Source organism: Haliotis cracherodii, unplaced genomic scaffold (genome assembly GCF_022045235.1).
Source record: "Haliotis cracherodii isolate W230 unplaced genomic scaffold, xgHalCrac1.p SCAF_10, whole genome shotgun sequence".
In the NCBI taxonomy this organism is placed as follows: Eukaryota; Metazoa; Mollusca; class Gastropoda; order Lepetellida; family Haliotidae; genus Haliotis; species Haliotis cracherodii.
Genome location: NW_027266265.1, coordinates 17,589,892 through 17,609,999, shown reverse-complemented (window position 1 = coordinate 17,609,999; position 20,108 = coordinate 17,589,892). Strand labels below are relative to the sequence as shown.

Below are 20,108 nucleotides of genomic sequence, written 5' to 3'. Positions count from 1 at the left end.
TGATATGCAAATTGGCTTGTGGAGGTAGCTTGTGGAGTCTAAGTGTGAAGGATCCATACAAAGTCCTGGGTAAAAATTTGGAATATTGTTTGTATCAATGGTACTTGCCAGTTTTCATGAGTGACTGAATGTTGTTTTTAAGCTGAAGTAAGGAATATTTTTGTCATTTCACAGTTGCCTGTAAAAAATGCATCTGGGCCAGACAAATCAGAGGTTGTTAACATGACCAACATTCTACACCAAGTCATAAGCCCTCAACAGCTTCTTACAAAGAACCACTAACAACGAAGCACATATCACAAGTTTAATGGACATATATACAACAGCAGCAGCAGCCAGTCAGCCTGTGGTCTGTGTAGTTGTCTGCTGTAGTTCAGCCAGTGCCCACTGTTTGTTCTCAAGCTCCCCCCTCAGTCTTGTGTACTCCTCAACCAAGCCATCAAACCCCATCCCCACTGCCTCGTACGCCCGCAATGCCTGACCCACTCGCACCATGTCCTTCTCATGGTCATCTATAGCCGAGTCCAAGTGTTTCCTGCAATGAAAACAACCAGATGATCAAACCTGCATCTGCTGCAAGACCCAGAGGGGTTACAAGTAAGAATTACTCCTCAGTACTGATAACATGGATCCTTGCTGCTTTTTTCAGTCACAAGTTCGTCTGGTCCTGGCACGATTATTCCTAGGCTGCTTTGATATAGCCTTGATATAACTGGGATGATAAATATAGAATACTAAACTCGCTCCCGTGTAATACCAATTTTATACGGGAGCGAGTTTAGTATTTTATTTATTACTTGCCATTTATAACTTTTTAGAATTATACTGTTGAGTATGAATAGGCTGACACCTACAAGATCCGAGGCATTGTCCAATTGATTTTAACAGAATAATACTTCAAACATGTCAAAAGTTGAAACGTATGAATTTAATACCATACAATGGTGCACCTTTAGAATTCGCAAAATTATTGTAGGGCTAAGACTATTGCAACTCACATACTTTAACTTAGACTAACGACTGTCTTTGCGCTACAATACGATCGCCTTGCGTCAGCCATGCACCTCAAAGTTTACAATAACGTCACAATACCCGATTACGTAATTTGTGGAATTTTGTTGCAAGATCCATCGGCGAAACAATGCCATGTGACGTCAGCCAAGCAACAAGGTTGCTAGGGTCATCAAGTGTGCATAAGCTCCTCTCAGTGATCTATCAACTCCACACGCAATGTCGTTGAATAAGCCAAGGGATGTTGAGAGCTTTCAATATTTGTTCGTGGAACGTGTGCCAAGAGTACTTAAGCACGCGTTTTGGTATTACACAATGTGTAATACAGCTGATTGTTTATTAAACGGGTGATCTCTTCTCGGGCAAGTAATAAAAAAATATTTTTTTGCTCCTAACTCTTCCATCATCCTGAGGCAAGGGAGTTAACTGACTGAAAAAGTCCAGTTTGCAAATCCTGCAATTGACCGAAATCTGCACAGCAGTTTACAAACTGGATGTCGATTTTGGTTGGACTATGCAAAGATTTGTTAGTCCAGCCAAAATATAACTTCATAATACCAGCCTAATTCGGCAAGGGTGGAAACAGGATTTTTAGTCAGCTCCCTTGCTTCAGGAAGATGAACTCTTCTTGAAGACGGGCTAATGAACTTTCATCTATGTTACCCATGATGTGGAAAGAACTATCACAGACACACTACAGACTTGGAGGTCAGGGCTTTTGACTGGCCAATATGATTATGATGATGGGGCAGATTGGTTTGTTTTGTCAGCATGTCAAGTGACATGACTCCAACAACACACCTAGCTTGATGTTAGTGAAAAAAGTGAAAGAAATGAGGACTGTTGGATACAATGGGATTATCCATGTTGCCTAATGGCAATTGTTCAACTATTGCTGTCTGCTGGTGTCATTTTGTGTTCATTTTCAAACTCCAACCATTTGGTATCATGAGTCCCTTTCAGTCAATATATCCCCCAAATCCAGCAATGCAGTCAAGAAATCATAGATTAAACGTCAAACAGCATTACATTTCCATCAAAACTTCATAAATTCTCATTTTACGATAGGAAGCATATTGCTTACAGTGAGTGAGTATGGTTTTATGCTGCTTTGAGCAATATTCCAGCATTTTATGTTCCAGCAGTATCATGGCTGGGGACACTAGAAATGGCCTTCACACATGCTGGAAATTGAAACTGGTTTAACCATTAAGCTACCCAACTGCCTTGTATTAAAGCAAACGTGAACGAGAGTAGTGCCACAATGTTCCTTAATTAAACGCTGATGTCATTGCATGGTAACCTTGTCTTGTGATGGGCTTGTACGATGTCACAATGGCCTGTCACTGCTGCATATTAGAAACTGAGGAAGTACCTGATAACATATTGCTTACTTTTACCCATTTGCTAAAAAGATAGAATAAGAATTAATTAGAATGCACACTAACCCCTTGCTCTTACAATTTTAAAGTTAGATTTAATCAGAAAAAGCCAAACGCTCTGACTACAGACAAGCAGACATCAAGTATCTTCAAGTGGAATGCTACTTTGAACTGGAACTTAAGAGGGCTAATATTTTATCTCCCGAGCTAGTTGTGTCTCAGTCCATATGACCCAGCTGTTATTCCGATCTCAAATATTACCCAGATTGGTCGAGGACTGAGTGTCATTTTTCTACACATGCCTATTTTAGCAATACCCATAACTGATTCGTCAGTTGAAGCAATACTGTCAATTTTAGAATAAATTGTATATTTATAATACTTATCCTATCTCACAATATGCACTTCTTTCTTCTTCTTTCGATCCTATATGGAAATGTGCTAGAACAAAGTTTTCAGCTTCTAAAAAAGAATTCACCTGAACACATCCCAGCATCACCCCGGTTACCACCCAAAGAAATGTGTCACCCAGTATAATCCCATGCATAGTGTCCTACACGATACGATCATGTGATTGCTTCTACTTCATCATTCTCATTCTCATCGTCTTATAGTGGAGACGTACAATGAGATTTGAGAGAATCCAGTTGGTTTTTTTGTTGCTGTATTCCATTCAACATCCTCTAGATTACGTACATAATCTGAGGGATAATGGACAAGGACAGCTCTATTCATCCGGCCTGTCGGAAATGTCGCTGTAATTTTTCCAACTCTGTAACCTCACAAACCTTGTTGTGATTGCCGTGGCTGGTATAGTTGACACAAAAGCTGCTCAGAATGTGAACACCTCACGGAAGAGTCCTTCCATGTCTGTCACACAAGTGTAACAGGAAGGAGATTGACCGGTGCTCTACTCTAAGTCACGAGACTCGGATAAGCCTAAACCGTCGTCTGCCAAGAAGCCTAAGAAATCCTCGAAGCCGGCCGCCCCCTTCTCTGTTACTGTCAGTTCACATAGGATCGAGTGAGTGAGTGAGTGAGTGAGTGAGCGAGCGAGCATTGTTTTACGCCGCTTTTAGCAATATTCCAGCAATATCACGGCGGGGAACACCAGAAAATGGCTTCACACATTGTACCCATGTCGAGAATCGAACCCGGGTCTTCGACATGTAGAGCGAAATCTTTAACCACTAGGCTACCCCCCCAGGAGCGAAAGAAGAAGGAAGGTATGCATAGTGTGAGATTGGATAATTTTCTACACAGCGCCAATAAGCGGTGCTATTTGGTGTGTAATTGGATGATGTAAGGTTGGATGAAGGTGAGGATTCTCTTGTAAACCTTTCATTTTCTTTAGATATACATTCCCTGATGCTTGAGAGGAAGTGGGTGTTGCATTCATACTGAGTTGATTTTTGGCTAGGGGCCAGTGGTTGCATTCTTTTGGAGACACATTCATTTCACGATTTAAAGTGTATAAATATTTTTTAAGTGGGCACTACCCGTGAATGTGTGTACCCGTTACGTACAACATCTTTATTTGCTCATATCACCATGAAACGATGCATATGGAATTTCAGTGAGTGAGTGAGTATGATTTTAAGATGCTGTTAGCAATATTTCAGCAATATCATGGACAGGGGACACCAGAAATTGGCTACACACATTGTGAATGGAACCTGGGTCTTCTGCATGACGAGCGAATGCTTTAACCACAAGGCTATCCGACCGCCCCCAAGATTTTCAGAGAGCAGGAATATGCGTGTTAGGGGAGAGGAGACCCCATAGGTAACTCAGTTGCACTGTGACCTCGGTTTTGTTGTTAAGTCTACCCGTTTTAAGTTTGATGATAAACAGAAACATGATAAGTTCCTTTTGCTGTTGAGCATGAGTCAACCAAGGTCCTACCTGACCACATCTAGAGCCTGCACCGTCTCAGCTGTGTAGGTGTCACACATAATCTGGAGTTGAACTAATCTGAAACAAAAACACAGGCATTCAAGCATAGATACACATAATCTGGAGTTGAACTAATCTGAAACAAAAACACATGCATTCAGGCATAAATACACACAATCTGGAGTTGAACTAATCTCAAACAAAAACACAGGCATTCAGGCATAGATACACATAATCTGGAGTTGAACTAATCTGAAACAAAAACACAGGCAAACAAAAACACAGGCATTCAAGCATAGATACACATAATCTGGAGTTGAACTAATCTCAAACAAAAACACGGGCATTAGTCAAGAAGAAACACATTTCTTGTCTGATCAAATAACAAATTAAGTGAAATCTAAATATAGCTGTCAGAGGTCCAGGTGCAATAGAAGTTATTCCCACCAGTTGTGTAGCAGTACCCTAACACAGCAGTCATGTGACCCGGAAATGGTGACGTCTGAGGCGGGAGCCCAGTTTAGACAAAGTAATTCTGCATAAGTATACAAATATAAAAAGTACTTAGATTATACTCATTTTTTAAACTTATCCTGCCTTACTCCTGAATACATCTTTATCAGACGGTAGGATGGTCGGCATACCTTCAGATGAGATTCGAAATAAATCCTTGTCAAGGTCCAAGTAATAGTACAGCATCCTGAGCGATGACCAGAAAACAATGACCATTCCTGTCAGAAGGAAAACGTGAAGACCTGGTAAAGGAACAGTAATAGAAAAAAGCGTGAGCCAGAATCTAAAACTGAACTACTGAGGTAATGCGCACAGCATGTGATCCCTCTACTCTGGGGTGTTAAAAAACAGAGAATTCGATGGGCCAGCTTGCGGGTCTGAGAGAATCAATGAAGTCTGAGGTTGATGACTTGTTGAGCCACCATGAAGGGACCAAAACTATGGACCATAGCAGCATCCTCTAAGGTAACGTCTCGTAGATGAAGGCTGGCAAAGACAGTATCGGAGCGATGACAGACAGAGCAGTTGCCATGGAGAGCCAAAGTTGAAAACTGCACTAATTTCGTGAGGATTGTAATGGGATGCAACTTCCATTCCGTGGGAGCCATCTTGTCCGGTCTGGACAGCACATCCACTACCAGGTTCCGGCACCCTGGAATGTGTTGAACTAGGAAGCTCGGAAGGGGATCTGGCACCTAATGAAGGGGGCGAGGAGCTGGATCGAATGTACATGGAGATTTCCTCTGGAAGTCAGGTCCTCCACCAAAGTGAGTAAACCATAGCAGCACTTGCCACTGGTTGAGTGTCCATGCTTATTGAAGAGCTGGGAGTAAGTGGTTGAGGATCTTCAGCCACCAATCCCTGGGTACATGTAAGAGGTCCTGGTTGGTGAGAAACAGGCCTCCTATAAACTGAAAACGGAAGGATAGGGTGAGCACTGACTTGGTCTTGTTGACAATCAATCCCATCTGATGGAAGAGGTGATGAGTAAAATCCCTGTGGCAGATGAGTCTTGATGGTTCACAGGAGACAATCGTCTATGTAAGACTTGAAGTTGCTGTTCCTCATGTGCAAGCAGGCGGCCACTGGCTTGGTAATCCGTATAAAAAGCCACGGGGCTGTGGAAATACCAAATGGTAGGATTACCACTGGAAATGGATACCACTGAAGAAGACCCTAAGAGACCGCCTGTCGTTGGATGGGCACATGTAGATACGCATCCTGGATGCTGAGGCCGATCAGGGAATCATTGGCGTTGATTCTGGTTGTTGTTGATCAGTTCATCGCTTGCCCTTCTGATCGGCACCCCTGCCTTGGTGTCGATCCAGTGAGGCTGGTCCTCTGCCACAAAAGTTGGAGGAAGACTGATAGTGGTCCCTGAGGGAGCTCCGGCGAGATCGATAATTCCCCTTGGAAGACTTTGCCGATGCATGTTTGGTGACGTGTTCCAGGGCTTTCAGAGCCGTTTCATCTCTCGCAAAACTTGATAGTCAAGCGTGAGTGTCAGTGATGGTACCGTTAAACAAGGCAGAACTTGACCAGGGTTGAGTGAGAAGTTTCTTCTTGAATTCAAAAGGAGCCAAGGCGCCGGGTGGTGGTAATCTCAGCCAGAGCTGAGGCAGGCAGGATATACGCTTGATAAGGCATCCGCTGAGCAGGTAGTTTCATGGATGTGTCCATAGCCCGGTGGTGCAGTTGTAATGTGAGGGTTGAACATTGCTGGCACCGGTGCTATCAAAGTAGACATCGGGGTGGGGGGTGGACATCATAGGGTGACTGCACGTCGTTTCCCAGCAGCTCTCAAGTAGAAAGAGGAGTCCTTTGAAGATGTCAAACAGGGGTCCGTGCAATTAAGACATAGGGTGAAGATCCCTGCCTGACATGCTTCCGTGACAAACAATACAACCAAGTCTAAATCTGTAATTTAAGCAAAGGCATATTCACAAAACGTGCTAACAAACAACTGGATATTGAAAGTAATTTATAACTTTAAAACAAACTCACTAGTTTTGAGGAGAGAAAGAGAGAGAGAAAAAAAAATTTAAAATGGTGGATTGGAACAAGATGCCCACAATTACTGTGACTGAGGGCCATAAACAAGCGAACATAGAGTACAAATTATGTATGTATAAGACCAAAAAGACACAAATCATAACAACAACTCAACGATGAAAACGATGAATAAATAAGAAAAGGATGCTGGAAAACTGCAGAGGCTTTTTTCTCAGAAACATGTCCGTCTGTGTTGAAGACAGACAAAGCAGTAATGTGCTCTAATGTGACGCTGCCACTTCCAGGTCACCTGGCAGCTGTGTGAGGGTATTGCTACACTACTGGTTGGAACAACTTCTGCAGCTGGACCTCTCACAGCTCCCAGGAGTAATACAGGATAAGTATAAAATTCATCATTTTGGCCTGTTCATAATATCATGTTGTTGTCAGGGCAGAAGGTTAATTTCCAAAAAAATTACAAAAAACACAAAACAACAAAAATCCAATGACACTGCATTTACTTTCATTTTTCTTTTCCTTTTGTGACATTAAGGAAAGGTTCTTGCACTGTTGTTGTTTCAATATTCAAGAACACTGGCTGGGTACACCAAGAATGGACTGTACACATGTGGGGACTTGAACCTGTGTCTTGAATCTGATGAGCAAATGCTCTAACCTCTAGGCTACACAACTCCCACACCTGCTGAGGACATGACACCGAGGACTAGTTTCTTTTAAGCACAATACACGAAATAACAATTATACTCAAGAGGGCACTGTACACACAAACATAGGGTATCACCTGACCTAATTCCATACTAGGAATAACATGGGGAATCCCCAAGATCAGCAAATCATGAGGGACAACTGTATATATAATCTCAAGAAAATGAAAAATTTGGAAAATGAAACAAGAAATATAAATGCAGTCATCCTTGACACAATGGTTTCCAAACTTAATAACAGACTTACTTTATTTTGAGACACATGGCATCACACCTGGCAATGAGCCATTCACTGGTGACCAGGTCAGACTCCACCTGCCGATCTAACTTGTGGTCCTTCAACACCTTTTCCAAAACTGACAACAAGTCCAGCAGAGTCTGAAATAGATGACAGGAGAACCTAATGTGTAGTTCTTCAACAACTTCCCGAAAAACTGACAACCAGTCTAGCAGTGTCTGGAATAGATTACAGGAGAATCTGCCTTGTAGTTCTAAGAGGGTCAAATAACAGCACTACCTGGTAGTACAAGGTAATACAGCAGCCTTACCGGGTAGTACAAGGGGGTAATATAGCAGCCCTACCTGGTAGTACAAGAGGGTAATATAGCAGCCTTACCGGGTAGTACAAGAGGGTAATATAGCAGCCCTACCTGGTAGTACAAGAGGGTAATATAGCACCCCTACCTGGTAGTACAAGAGGGTAATATAGCAGCCCTACCTGGTAGTACAAGGTAATACAGAAGCCTTACCGGGTAGTACAATAGGGTAATATAGCAGCCTTACCGGGTAGTACAAGGTAATACAGCAGCCTTACCGGGTAGTACAAGAGGGTAATATAGCAGCCCTACCTGGTAGTACAAGAGGGTAATATAGCAGCCCTACCTGGTAGTACAAGAGGGTAATATAGCAGCCCTACCTGGTAGTACAAGGTAATACAGAAGCCTTACCGGGTAGTACAAGGGGGTAATATAGCAGCCCTACCTGGTAGTACAAGAGGGTAATATAGCAGCCCTACCTGGTAGTACAAGAGGGTAATATAGCAGCCCTACCTGGTAGTACAAGAGGGTAATATAGCAGCCCTACCTGGTAGTACAAGAGGGTAATATAGCAGCCCTATCCGATAGTACAAGAGGGTAATATAGCACCCCACCTGGTAGTACAAGAGGGTAATACAGCAGCCCCACCTGGTAGTACAAGAGGGTAATATAGCAGCCCCACCTGGTTGTACAAGATGGTAATATAGCAGCCCTACCTGGTAGTACAAGAGGGTAACATAGCAGCCCTACCTGGTAGTACAAGAGGGAAATATAGCAGCCCTACCTGGTAGTACAAGAGGGTAATATAGCAGCCCTACCTGGTAGTACAAGAGGGTAATATAGCACCCCTACCTGGTAGTACAAGAGGGTAATATAGCAGCCCTACCTGGTAGTACAAGAGGGTAATATAGCAGCCCTACCTGGTAGTACAAGAGGGTAATATAGCAGCCCTACCTGGTAGTACAAGAGGGTAATATAGCAGCCCTACCTGGTAGTACAAGAGGGTAATATAGCAGCCCTACCTGGTAGTACAAGAGGGTAATATAGCAGCCCTACCTGGTAGTACAAGAGGGTAATATAGCAGCCCTACCTGGTAGTACAAGAGGGTAATATAGCAGCCCCACCTGGTAGTACAAGGTAATACAGCAGCCTTACCGGGTAGTACAAGAGGGTAATATAGCGGCCCTACCTGGTAGTACAAGAGGGTAATATAGCAGCCCTACCTGGTAGTACAAGAGGGTAATATAGCAGCCCTACCTGGTAGTACAAGAGGGTAATATAGCAGCCTTACCGGGTAGTACAAGGTAATACAGCAGCCTTACCGGGTAGTACAAGAGGGTAATATAGCAGCCCTACCTGGTAGTACAAGAGGGTAATATAGCAGCCCTACCTGGTAGTACAAGAGGGTAATATAGCAGCCCTACCTGGTAGTACAAGAGGGTAATATAGCAGCCCTACCTGGTAGTACAAGGTAATACAGAAGCCTTACCGGGTAGTACAAGGGGGTAATATAGCAGCCCTACCTGGTAGTACAAGAGGGTAATATAGCAGCCCTACCGGGTAGTACAAGAGGGTAATATAGCAGCCCTACCTGGTAGTACAAGAGGGTAATATAGCAGCCCTACCTGGTAGTACAAGAGGGTAATATAGCAGCCCTACCTGGTAGTACAGCCAAAACTGCTTGTCCCTTTTTTGACGGATCACCTGCACCTGTTTCTTATCTTCACTGAGCCGATGTTTGTTGGTCTCAATCTCTCCAGGTAACTGCACTGCCTTGGACAAAGTGAGACGGGTGCTGTCTGCAATACACATGCAATAATTACTTCCTTAAATCTAGAAGTTCAACACCACCGGACTATCATCAAAAGGTCATATGTATCATGTTAATGATCAAAATAGTCATAATGTATTGGACTATTGTTTGAGACAGAACTTCTTGTTTATCACTAGTATTTATCTTCTCAGATGGCTCCATCCTCAATTATCCAGGGTATTATATTATATGTTCATTCCCTTGTCATAAATACCCTGGAATTAAGGAGCTATATTTTGGCTGGACTAGCAAGTCTATGCATAGTCCAATCAAAATTGTGTAATGAAATCGACATCAAGTTCGTAAACTGCCATACAGATTTCAATCGATAGCAGGATTTGCAAAGCACTTGTATCGCCAACACGGCGTCAACAGATAGTTTCCAAATCTTTTTATGTTCTTATTCAAGGTGCCGTGAAGTATTACGTTATAGACCTTGATTATCGATCAGATTGTCCTGACTGGGTGCCGCCATTATGTTTGAAGCATATTCAAGTGATATGAAGTGGAATCTGATTGGTCAATAAGAGGGACATAGAAGGCACATAAGGCTTAAAAAATAAAAGAATTGGTTCTCAGGCAATGGCTTTTGAAAATATAGGGCAGGCGGGCAGTGTCTTTTTTGTTCTTTTGTTCAAACTAGCATGTAACCAAATAAACAGTTGTGCAACCAAATAAACAGTTGTGTACAATCAACCTGGTAAAGGCCTGCATATAAGTATTCCTTGATGAATAAAATACTGGAATACAGTATTTGACTACCCTTGGACTTGGAATATTTAAGGATTTTATATATTTTTTTAAAAATGGAAATAAAAACAAACATGCTGGAAACTTTATGATGTTCAGGAGGTGCCTGAGACCCAAGACTATTATTTTTTTTAGCCTAACTCATAACAGCCACCAGTGCCGCTACGATCCAGCTCAGAAATTCCAGCCTAGTTTGGCAAAGGTGGAAACTGGACTTTTATGGGGACATGGGGAGATAGAACATGTTCCAAGGGAGATAACTCATTGTAGGATTTTATGCATATTGTAAGTTTCATTTTCACATTATAGCTATTGGTGTTATTATTACTATTACGGTGTACAAAATATGCTGCAGCTGTTATGTCAAAACAGAAAATACATACTTTAAAGAAATAGAACAACTTACACATAGAAAAAAACAAAAAGTTTACAAGGCTCTCATTGTTGCCATGACGATATTCAAGGTGATGACCACTGCAGACCTACAGCTGATTACAGCTGTGACATGACTGTTTGTTTGTTGTTTAAACCTGCACTTAGCAATATGGTCTGAACCAGACAATCCAGTGATTGACATCATGAGCATTGATCCACGCAATTGGGATTGATGACATGCTTCAATCAATTCGATGAGCCTGACCACCAGATCCCATTATTCGCCTTTTACAGCAAGCATAGGTTGCTGAAGACCTTACTGATTTAGTGTACCATCATACTCTGACACTGTGGATGCTCACGCCATCGACCACTAGTTCCCCTGCTATTGGACCTATAATTCTAAGCAGGTTGTGTCAGCAGCAATTTTGTACCTACATCACATCATAGTGGTCATCTGTAACGGCTGAGCCTTTGGCCTGTGGCTAGTAGAAATAGCAGCAGGCAAGTTATTATTAAAGTCAGTTTTGATCTCAAGTTTTCACCACAGTTATGACATCATAAGTTCTACGGATGGGAAGTCTAGGCACTGTGTTGTAGAAGACATAATGTCACAGTATGCAAAAGAGTAGCGCCAAAAGTCAAGCTGCGTTGATGTTACTGACTTTTATAATACACTCTCTAAGCATAAGTTCGTCAAGTTTTCTGCCTGAAATATATTGCCACACTTGCCAAACTTGTGGGAACCACAACACATTATTTAGCAACATTAAAGAAGTAAGGTCAGTAATTGAAATTGTCAAAAGTGTGAAAGAAGTTAAATGTTTTCTTTCACGGTAATGCGGTCGGTCATAAGATAGATCATTGTCTAATGTATATTTGATACCTCTGGTGGACCATTCAGCATGCAGGTTTCTAAAATGTTATGGAAGAATGAAAATTCACATCTTGCATTCTACAATTTAACGTTCCTTCTTTGGAATAGACATTCAGCAATATTCCAGCTGTACGATGGGGGTCTGTAAATAATCAAGACTGGACCAGACAATCCAATGATTGACGTCAGCATTGATCAACGCAATTGGAGCCCATTCTTTTCACTACGCCTGAAGTGTCCTGTAAATAATCACATGTGGACCAGACAAACTAGTGATAAAAGTCAATCCATGAAATCAGAGTTACCCCACTTTGCAATAATAATTCTGTTATCATTTGTTGGGTGGAATCTCACATTGACTGGCTCTGATTCAGTACTGTACTCTGTTCATTGTTGTTGTATTATGCAGGGTTCACTCTAGGAAGTGTCTGACATGGACCCTTTCAAATGTAGGGGCAAAAAGCACAAGGCCCCACCCTAGAATTACCCCTGTATGATCTCAGTTTAGTTTCTATCATCTAAACACCTGGCTATCAAATTACACTTCCCTCTTGTAACTTACCTGATAGTTTTGGTGGTTGGTAAAAAGTGACAAGATTTTCACATTTCTTTTGTAATCGAGCTTCAATTTCTGGAATCAGTTTTTGCTGCACTGATGAAATATGCTGCCATTGAAAAGAGATTTTCAATAATTGATCAATTGATAGAATAATATTGCATGAAATGTCTTACTTCACATTCTATACATTTTTCAGCTTTTCATAACAATAAGTTTCTTAAGAATAATTCATACCATATGCACAATAAAACATCTTAATTTTCACTTGTTTTGTCACAAATCTTCTTATAATTAATTCTATCATAGTATTGACATACCATTTGCACTGTGTTGTTACTTTTTCGTGTTTATGGATGGCCAACTAGAGTGAGTGAGTGGGTGAGTTGGGTTTAACGCCGCTTTTAACAGTATTCCAGTTATATCGCGGCATGTCAGCTTAATGTGGGAGGAAAGCCCGAAGTGATGCAGGTCTTAGACGTTTACCACTTCGGTGAAACCCACAAGCACAGGTATGGTGCTGAAAAACCTAGAAACATAATCGGGGCAAACCGGAATTCGAACCCACAATCATAGGTTTCTGGTGTGCCCAGGGGACACAACTCTGCACAGCAAATGGCGGCGCCTTAGACAACCAGCATGAAAGAGCAAAAATGATTCAACCATAAATTCAGACAGTAAATCTTGGACCATATCAAGCAACTGCCCATATCACAACATCAACTGGGAAATCTCCAAATCCTCTCCAACAACCTCCATAACTTCACTTAGAGAAAACTAACAGAAGCAGTCCACATTTGCCGCCACAAACCATCAATCAACAGAGATCAAGGCTATTTCATCCCATCCACCTACTATGAACTCATTAAGCAATAATCACCCCATGTATGTACACTGAATCCTGTTTACTTGGCGTCCTGTCGTATTTGGTTTCTTCATCTTGTGTTCTCTGTCCAACACGTTTTTTTTTATCCTCCTGTTGTTAATCTCTCTCATGTATACAATTGTTGTAACTGTTAATCCTCCACCTACTATATATATTCTCAACCATGTTCATTATTCAGCCTAGCCTGACAAAGGTATAAGAATCTATACCAAAATGTTGCCAAGTTGTTATCCATAAATTGTCTCTACTTTATGATCTATAAAGGTCATAATAAAACATAAAAAAGAATTTACAAAAGTAAATAACACAAGTTTAGGTTCAACAAAACAGCAGGACTATTTCAAAATGATAAATGCAGAAACAGTTGAGTTATGGGCAAGCTTGACATTTTCAATATGGCTGCCGTTGGTAAGCTTATTTAGACCAAATCAGTGACAGCATAGCTGGGATCATCCTCACTAAGTATTGCTGCACATGCTATGCTGAGAAGATGCTGAAAATAATGACAGACGACTTTAGCTCACTTGAACTGTACATACAAGTAAGCAAAGAAAGTGAGGCATTGTTACTATGGTTACACAGTAACACTGGCGTTTCCTGCTTGCACTGTTAATGGAGTTACCTTTCTATATGCATTGTGTCTGTTGACATCCTCCTGTTTGAGGCCGAGTAAAGTTGCTTTGGATGTCGGATCAGGGCTGAAGTCCAAGTAGTCACCAATCTCGCTGTATGTCAGACAGTTTCGGAGAATCACCAAGAACTGTTGATAAGGGGATATCTCATTAATCAGACTTGTAAACAGGCATGTATGTTGATATTAGTCCAAGCGGAGGCTTGTTGGCCTTGAGCCATGACCAAATATTGTCATTGTAATTAACTTCCATCATGTGGGGATTCTGGGTTAGACAGGCTTGTTGTCAGACTAAATGGAAAGGGTGTTCAGGCTTGGTGACTTGGTTGATGACATGTCACTATACCCCAGGGCTTTACTCATGATATCAATCACTGGTTTCATTTGTTCAATATTCATGTTAATATAGATGGTATATTGCTGATTGTAGAGTTAAAACGACATTTGTTTCAACCAAATCTACTTACAAATAAGGCATAATCAACTCTCTATTTTTGTCATTTCATGTGACCCAAGTTGGCAGGTCTACTTATTCTAAATACTGTTCGACTGGGACACCACTAATCCAAATGTTGTCTCCCTTTCACCCATGTTTGAACATCCATGTAGGTACTGTCATACTACAAGGTATGGAGCCCAGTACTGGTGTCCCTCTACATTCACACTGCTATACATGCAGCAAAGGATGACACACGTCAGTGTCCGCAAGTAACATCCATGTGGGTACTGTCATACTATAAGGTATGGAGCCCAGTACTGGTGTCCCTCTACATTCACACTGCTATACATGCAGCAAAGGATGACACACGTCAGTGTCCGCAAGTAACATCCATGTGGGTACTGTCATACTACAAGGTATGGAGCCCAGTACTGGTGTCCCTCTACATTCACACTGCTATACATGAAGCAAAGGATGACACACGTCAGTGTCCGCAAGTAACATCCATGTGGGTACTGTCATACTACAAAGTATGGAGCCCAGTACTGGTGTCCCTCTACATTGACACTGCTATACATGCAGCAAAGGATGACACACGTCAGTGTCCGCAAGTAACATCCATGTGGGTACTGTCATACTACAAAGTATGGAGCCAAGTACTGGTGTCCCTCTACATTCACACTGCTATACATGAAGCAAAGGATGACACACGTCAGTGTCCGCAAGTAACATCCATGTGGGTACTGTCATACTACAAGGTATGGAGCCCAGTACTGGTGTCCCTCTACATTCACACTGCTATACATGAAGCAAAGGATGACACACGTCAGTGTCCGCAAGTAACATCCATGTGGGTACTGTCATACTACAAAGTATGGAGCTCAGTACTGGTGTCCCTCTACATTCACACTGCTATACATGAAGCAAAGGATGACACGTCAGTGTCCGCAAGTAACATCCATGTGGGTACTGTCATACTACAAAGTATGGAGCTCAGTACTGGTGTCCCTCTACATTCACACTGCTATACATGCAGCAAAGGATGACACACGTCAGTGTCCGCAAGTAACATCCATGTGGGTACTGTCATACTACAAGGTATGGAGCCCAGTACTGGTGTCCCTCTACATTCACACTGCTATACATGAAGAAAAGGATGACACACGTCAGTGTCCGCAAGTAACATCCATGTGGGTACTGTCATACTACAAAGTATGGAGCCCAGTACTGGTGTCCCTCTACATTCACACTGCTATACATGAAGCAAAGGATGACACACGTCAGTGTCCGCAAGTAACATCCATGTGGGTACTGTCATACTACAAAGTATGGAGCCCAGTACTGGTGTCCCTCTACATTCACACTGCTATACATGAAGCAAAGGATGACACACGTCAGTGTCCGCAAGTAACATCCATGTGGGTACTGTCATACTACAAAGTATGGAGCCCAGTACTGGTGTCCCTCTACATTCACACTGCTATACATGAAGCAAAGGATGACACACGTCAGTGTCCGCAAGTAACATCCATGTGGGTACTGTCATACTACAAAGTATGGAGCCCAGTACTGGTGTCCCTCTACATTCACACTGCTATACATGAAGCAAAGGATGACACACGTCAGTGTCCGCAAGTAACATCCATGTGGGTACTGTCATACTACAACATGTACAAGGTGTACTGGTGTCAATGACACATGTCAGTGTCCGCAAGTAAGGGGTCCCAGGGTCCTCAAGGTTTGCTGCCATAGTACTTGAATCCATGGGAAAAACATCTTCAATCTTGAAAAGGACTTTCATGTTTGAACACTGATACTGTCTCATTTCTTCAACTCAGGTGATTCCACCCTTCCATCACAACATCAAGCGACTGCTATGACGGAATGACACTTATCATGTGCTACACAGAAAGTCTCACAACAACCTGCTTGTCAATAGCTATTGTTTTAATCAGGTAGAAATTTATCCGAACAGTGATATCAAATAAAATGACTCTGTGAAAAGCTAAAATTCAACTTGTTGTAAGGAAGAACTGACAAGTATAGTTTTGTATCTGTGAATTGTTTTGACTGTCCAGACTCATCAATGGATTATGGGAACAGGTCAAATGGCTGCATACCAAAAGTCAAAACGGCCACATGAAAAAGTATAAATATGAAGCCTAAATAGTGTTTGTTTCTATTTGTTTGCTCTAATTATTTAATTAATCAAACAGAATTTTATTTATTTATTTTATTAATCCAAAGGATTTAGAATAAACTGTGTGTTATGTTCAGGGAATACTCTTCACTGAGTTTTTTTAATACATACTTTGACACTGTGTTGATTGACCACACTGATTGGATATAGACTCAAAATGTGGCCATTTTGACCAATGTGTTTTTGACCATCTTGCCCTGCGGCCATTTTGACAATAACCATGATCACCTGTAGGTGATACCACCAATGGCACCAGCACCAACTATCTGAGTTACCTGCTTGTCATCTGCCGCGAGGGACATCTCTTGACTCTTCATCTCGTAGTCCAGAATAAGCTCCTGGACTTCATGATGGAGGATATGGTGTAAAAGCCAAGTGTGTTTCTCATGTTTCAACAACTCCTGGGCCTACAACACACAAGTTCCACTATGTGACCATCCTGGAATGGTTTCATTTGCTTGGAGGTCTATTTTTATTGTTGTGCCATTCCAAACAAAGGTATGGTGGCCAGTAAGTCCAGGACATACATCCTATGAGCATGGAAACATAACACTGGAAACTAGGGGATGTTGTTTCGCCATATACTAGGATCTGCTGGATGATTGTGTATTTTTCATGGAACAAATATCATGTGCACATTGTATGACACTCATGTTATGGTAGGCCCAGAACCTTGGAAGGTAGACCATCCAAAGTGTGCAATTCGGTCCTCTGGGAGAATACAGGCGAATGCACCCCTTGAAAATGTGCAAATCCAGACTGCAAATGATGCAATCTAGAGCAATTTGGAACAAATTTAAACTAATTTTATGCTGTATTTCAAGTTGGATAAATGAATGGATGTTGTCAAATCGACAAGATGAACAAAGTCTGAACGAAAAGCTGTCAAGTTTGTCACATCATCACAGAGCTTGACTTCAAAAATACAAACATGCAACCAATTTAACCATGGACCTGCTATAGATTTGTACAGTCTACAAGTCTAGTAACATTTCTTCTTGTCTAGGAAGATCAGCTTATTCTCGTCCATATGGTAAGACTCAAACCTACAGAAAATAATGCCAAAATACATGTTCGTGCTAGAAGACTCAAAAGTTGTTGACACAGAATGTATGTATTTTATCTGACAAAGGGGGCGTTGAGATTCAGGGGGAAGTCATGATGAAATGACACAGCCAGGAGTGGGGGACTGAAGAATTTAGCACAAATATATAGAAGGGAGGGAATTTTTTATGTCATTTCAAATAATATTTTGTATTAAATTTGACCATTATCAACATGCTCATTTAGCATAGGAAGGGGGGGACATGAAAAAATGTTAGATGTATTTGGAGGGGACATGAGAAAATGCTACATAAAATGAGGTGGAGAGTGCAGCCCTGAGGCCAATCTCACCGGTCATCCTCCCCTATAATAAATGACCAGTCCCATATCATAAGGTGACTAACCTGCACAAGGTCCTTGTGTGTTTGTAGCCCAACACCTTGCTCGTTGATGTGTTTGGTTAATCCTGTGAGGAGCTTCACAAACTCTGGATTGCCCTCCACCTCTTGAGGTGTCAGCCTCAGAGGTAACAACGTGTTCACTGAAAGACACATGGTGACATAGTTATGTGGCCGATGTACTTTTTGTATATATTTGTTTTATTTCATTCCAGGTCTTTTACATATATATATATATCATATATTATTGCTTGTTGGTTTCATTTAGTTTTATCTGTCCTCTATAACACTGTGTTACTGTATCTGTACTTCTGCGTAATCTACAAATTGACCCATGCCCTAAAAATCGATATGCTGATTGGCCAAGCTTACACCTAAGTTCACTTATTGTCAAAATGCATGCTTTGGTCACACTGCATACTCTCTCAGCACATGACAGTGAGTGAGTGAGTGTGGTTTTACGCCGCTTTTAGCAATATTCCAGCAATATCACGGCGGGGGACACCAGAAATGGGCTTCACACATTGTACCCATGTCGGGAATCGAACCCGGGTCTTCGGCGTGACGAGCTAACGCTTTAACCACTAGGCTACCCGACCGCCTTGCACATGACAGAACTGCTGAAGTCAGCAAAGAGTAAAGTTCGTGGTATGTCATTTTTAAAAGTATTATGAAATGAAGTATAACTATAATATTATAAAAGATAATACAATGTTGGCCCAATATCAGCATGCCAACATTCAACCAGCATTGGCCCAAATTGATATCAGTGTTTTTGCTAGGATGTGTACAAATTACATGCTAGAGGTTGTCATTTCCAGTAGAGTTACTTTGTTTTAACCAATCTCATCAATTTACTTTGATCTCTGTACTGACCAGTGTACCAATCTGTTGTGAAAACAGGAATAATCTTTGATCCAAATGAGGAAACCTTTAAAAAATTAATGGCGACACAATAATTGAGTTTGTAGTCTTTTATTTTATGTGTGGTCATTTTGACTTTTCTGCTATAGTTGTTTTGATTTTGTTTCATAGCTGTTTTCACAGTAGGTTGTCGCCATTTTTACTTTTTTCTGTGGCGGTTTTCACTTTACCCTTTGAGGCCATTTTGCCCTGCTACCATATAAATGTAGGTTATGTCTTATTATTTAAATCTTCAGTAAGTAAACAAAACATGCATAAGTTATCACTAAAATATATTCTAACACTTCCAGTGAATGAAAACAGTGTGTGAGTAATGTTTTATGTCTAGAATGTTCTGAATGCTTTTCTAAATAGTGTTTCTAATGCACTGATGCATGCGAATCATTGTAAAGATAATGTGTGTATTACTGTGTTCAATATATCAAACATCTTTAGCGTATTTATAGTCTATGTGTACTATTCCTTTAGGTTGATGAATATGACATTGCCATAAGTGTGGCAGTCGGGAATCATGCCCTTGTGTCACCTACAGGGTATGTATTGTATTGAATTGGTCACAGATTTCATGTGTAATGTAAATGTTATAAACACATTACACATTTTGGCTGTTATACACTCTGAATAGACATGGCTGCCATCTGGACCTACAAGTAGCTTCGTGTTGCGAGTACCCCACCAACATCTACCCCATACCCGCTACTACAGTCTTGATAAGTAAAATTTTAGGGTAAGCCTTCCGCCCGTATCACCCCTCAACTGTAACTGTAAGTAAGCGGATTGAGCGGCAATGTATTCATTGGTAATAACTTTTGAAAGATTGATACGGGTGAATGTCTTTCCTTAAAGATGAAAAGGGTGTCTTTGACTTGCATGTACATATGCTCCAGATTGTGCATCCCACTGAGATATAAAAAAACAACATGACAATAACCTACAGCGGTCGGAAGATTTGATTGCTTGATCTCTAACTTCACTTCTTACGTCCATGTCCGATCACAGCATTGAAGTTCCCGCGATCTGTCATCCTACTACACGTTATGAACCAATGAAAAAAATAATTCAACAGTGAGAGGGCAGTCAATTATACTTTGCGTTTTAGCTTCACAAAACATACTGAATAGTAAATAACTAATTCATTAATTTATCAAATACCGGATAAA

General features: G+C 41.3%; 1 protein-coding gene across 1 annotated transcript; it reads right to left on the bottom strand.

The window, feature by feature from the left end:
• Positions 1–314: 314 nt before the first annotated feature.
• LOC139447590 (HAUS augmin-like complex subunit 4) lies at positions 315–19,977 on the bottom strand. Its single transcript, XM_071228999.1, has 9 exons — positions 19,884–19,977; positions 18,031–18,167; positions 16,858–16,989; positions 13,935–14,072; positions 12,433–12,535; positions 9,715–9,854; positions 7,767–7,897; positions 4,299–4,367; positions 315–535 (listed from the first exon to the last, which is right to left on the bottom strand). Exons 1-9 carry the CDS (start codon positions 19,933–19,935, stop codon positions 340–342), a joined length of 1,098 nt encoding a protein of 365 aa, XP_071085100.1. The 5' UTR covers positions 19,936–19,977; the 3' UTR covers positions 315–339.
• Between the last annotated feature and the right edge of the window lie 131 nt (positions 19,978–20,108).

Excerpts from the sequence above, each read along its gene's own strand:
- LOC139447590 (XM_071228999.1), bottom strand. The coding sequence starts at position 19,935 with ATGGACGTAAGAAGTGAAGTTAGAGATCAAGCAATCAAATCTTCCGAC. Across the intron at positions 9,855-12,432 it reads CCAACCACCAAAACTATCAG|ACAGCACCCGTCTCACTTTG; the intron begins GTAAGTTACAAG and ends TGTGTATTGCAG. Across the intron at positions 7,898-9,714 it reads AGTTTTGGCTGTACTACCAG|ACTCTGCTGGACTTGTTGTC; the intron begins GTAGGGCTGCTA and ends CATCTATTTCAG.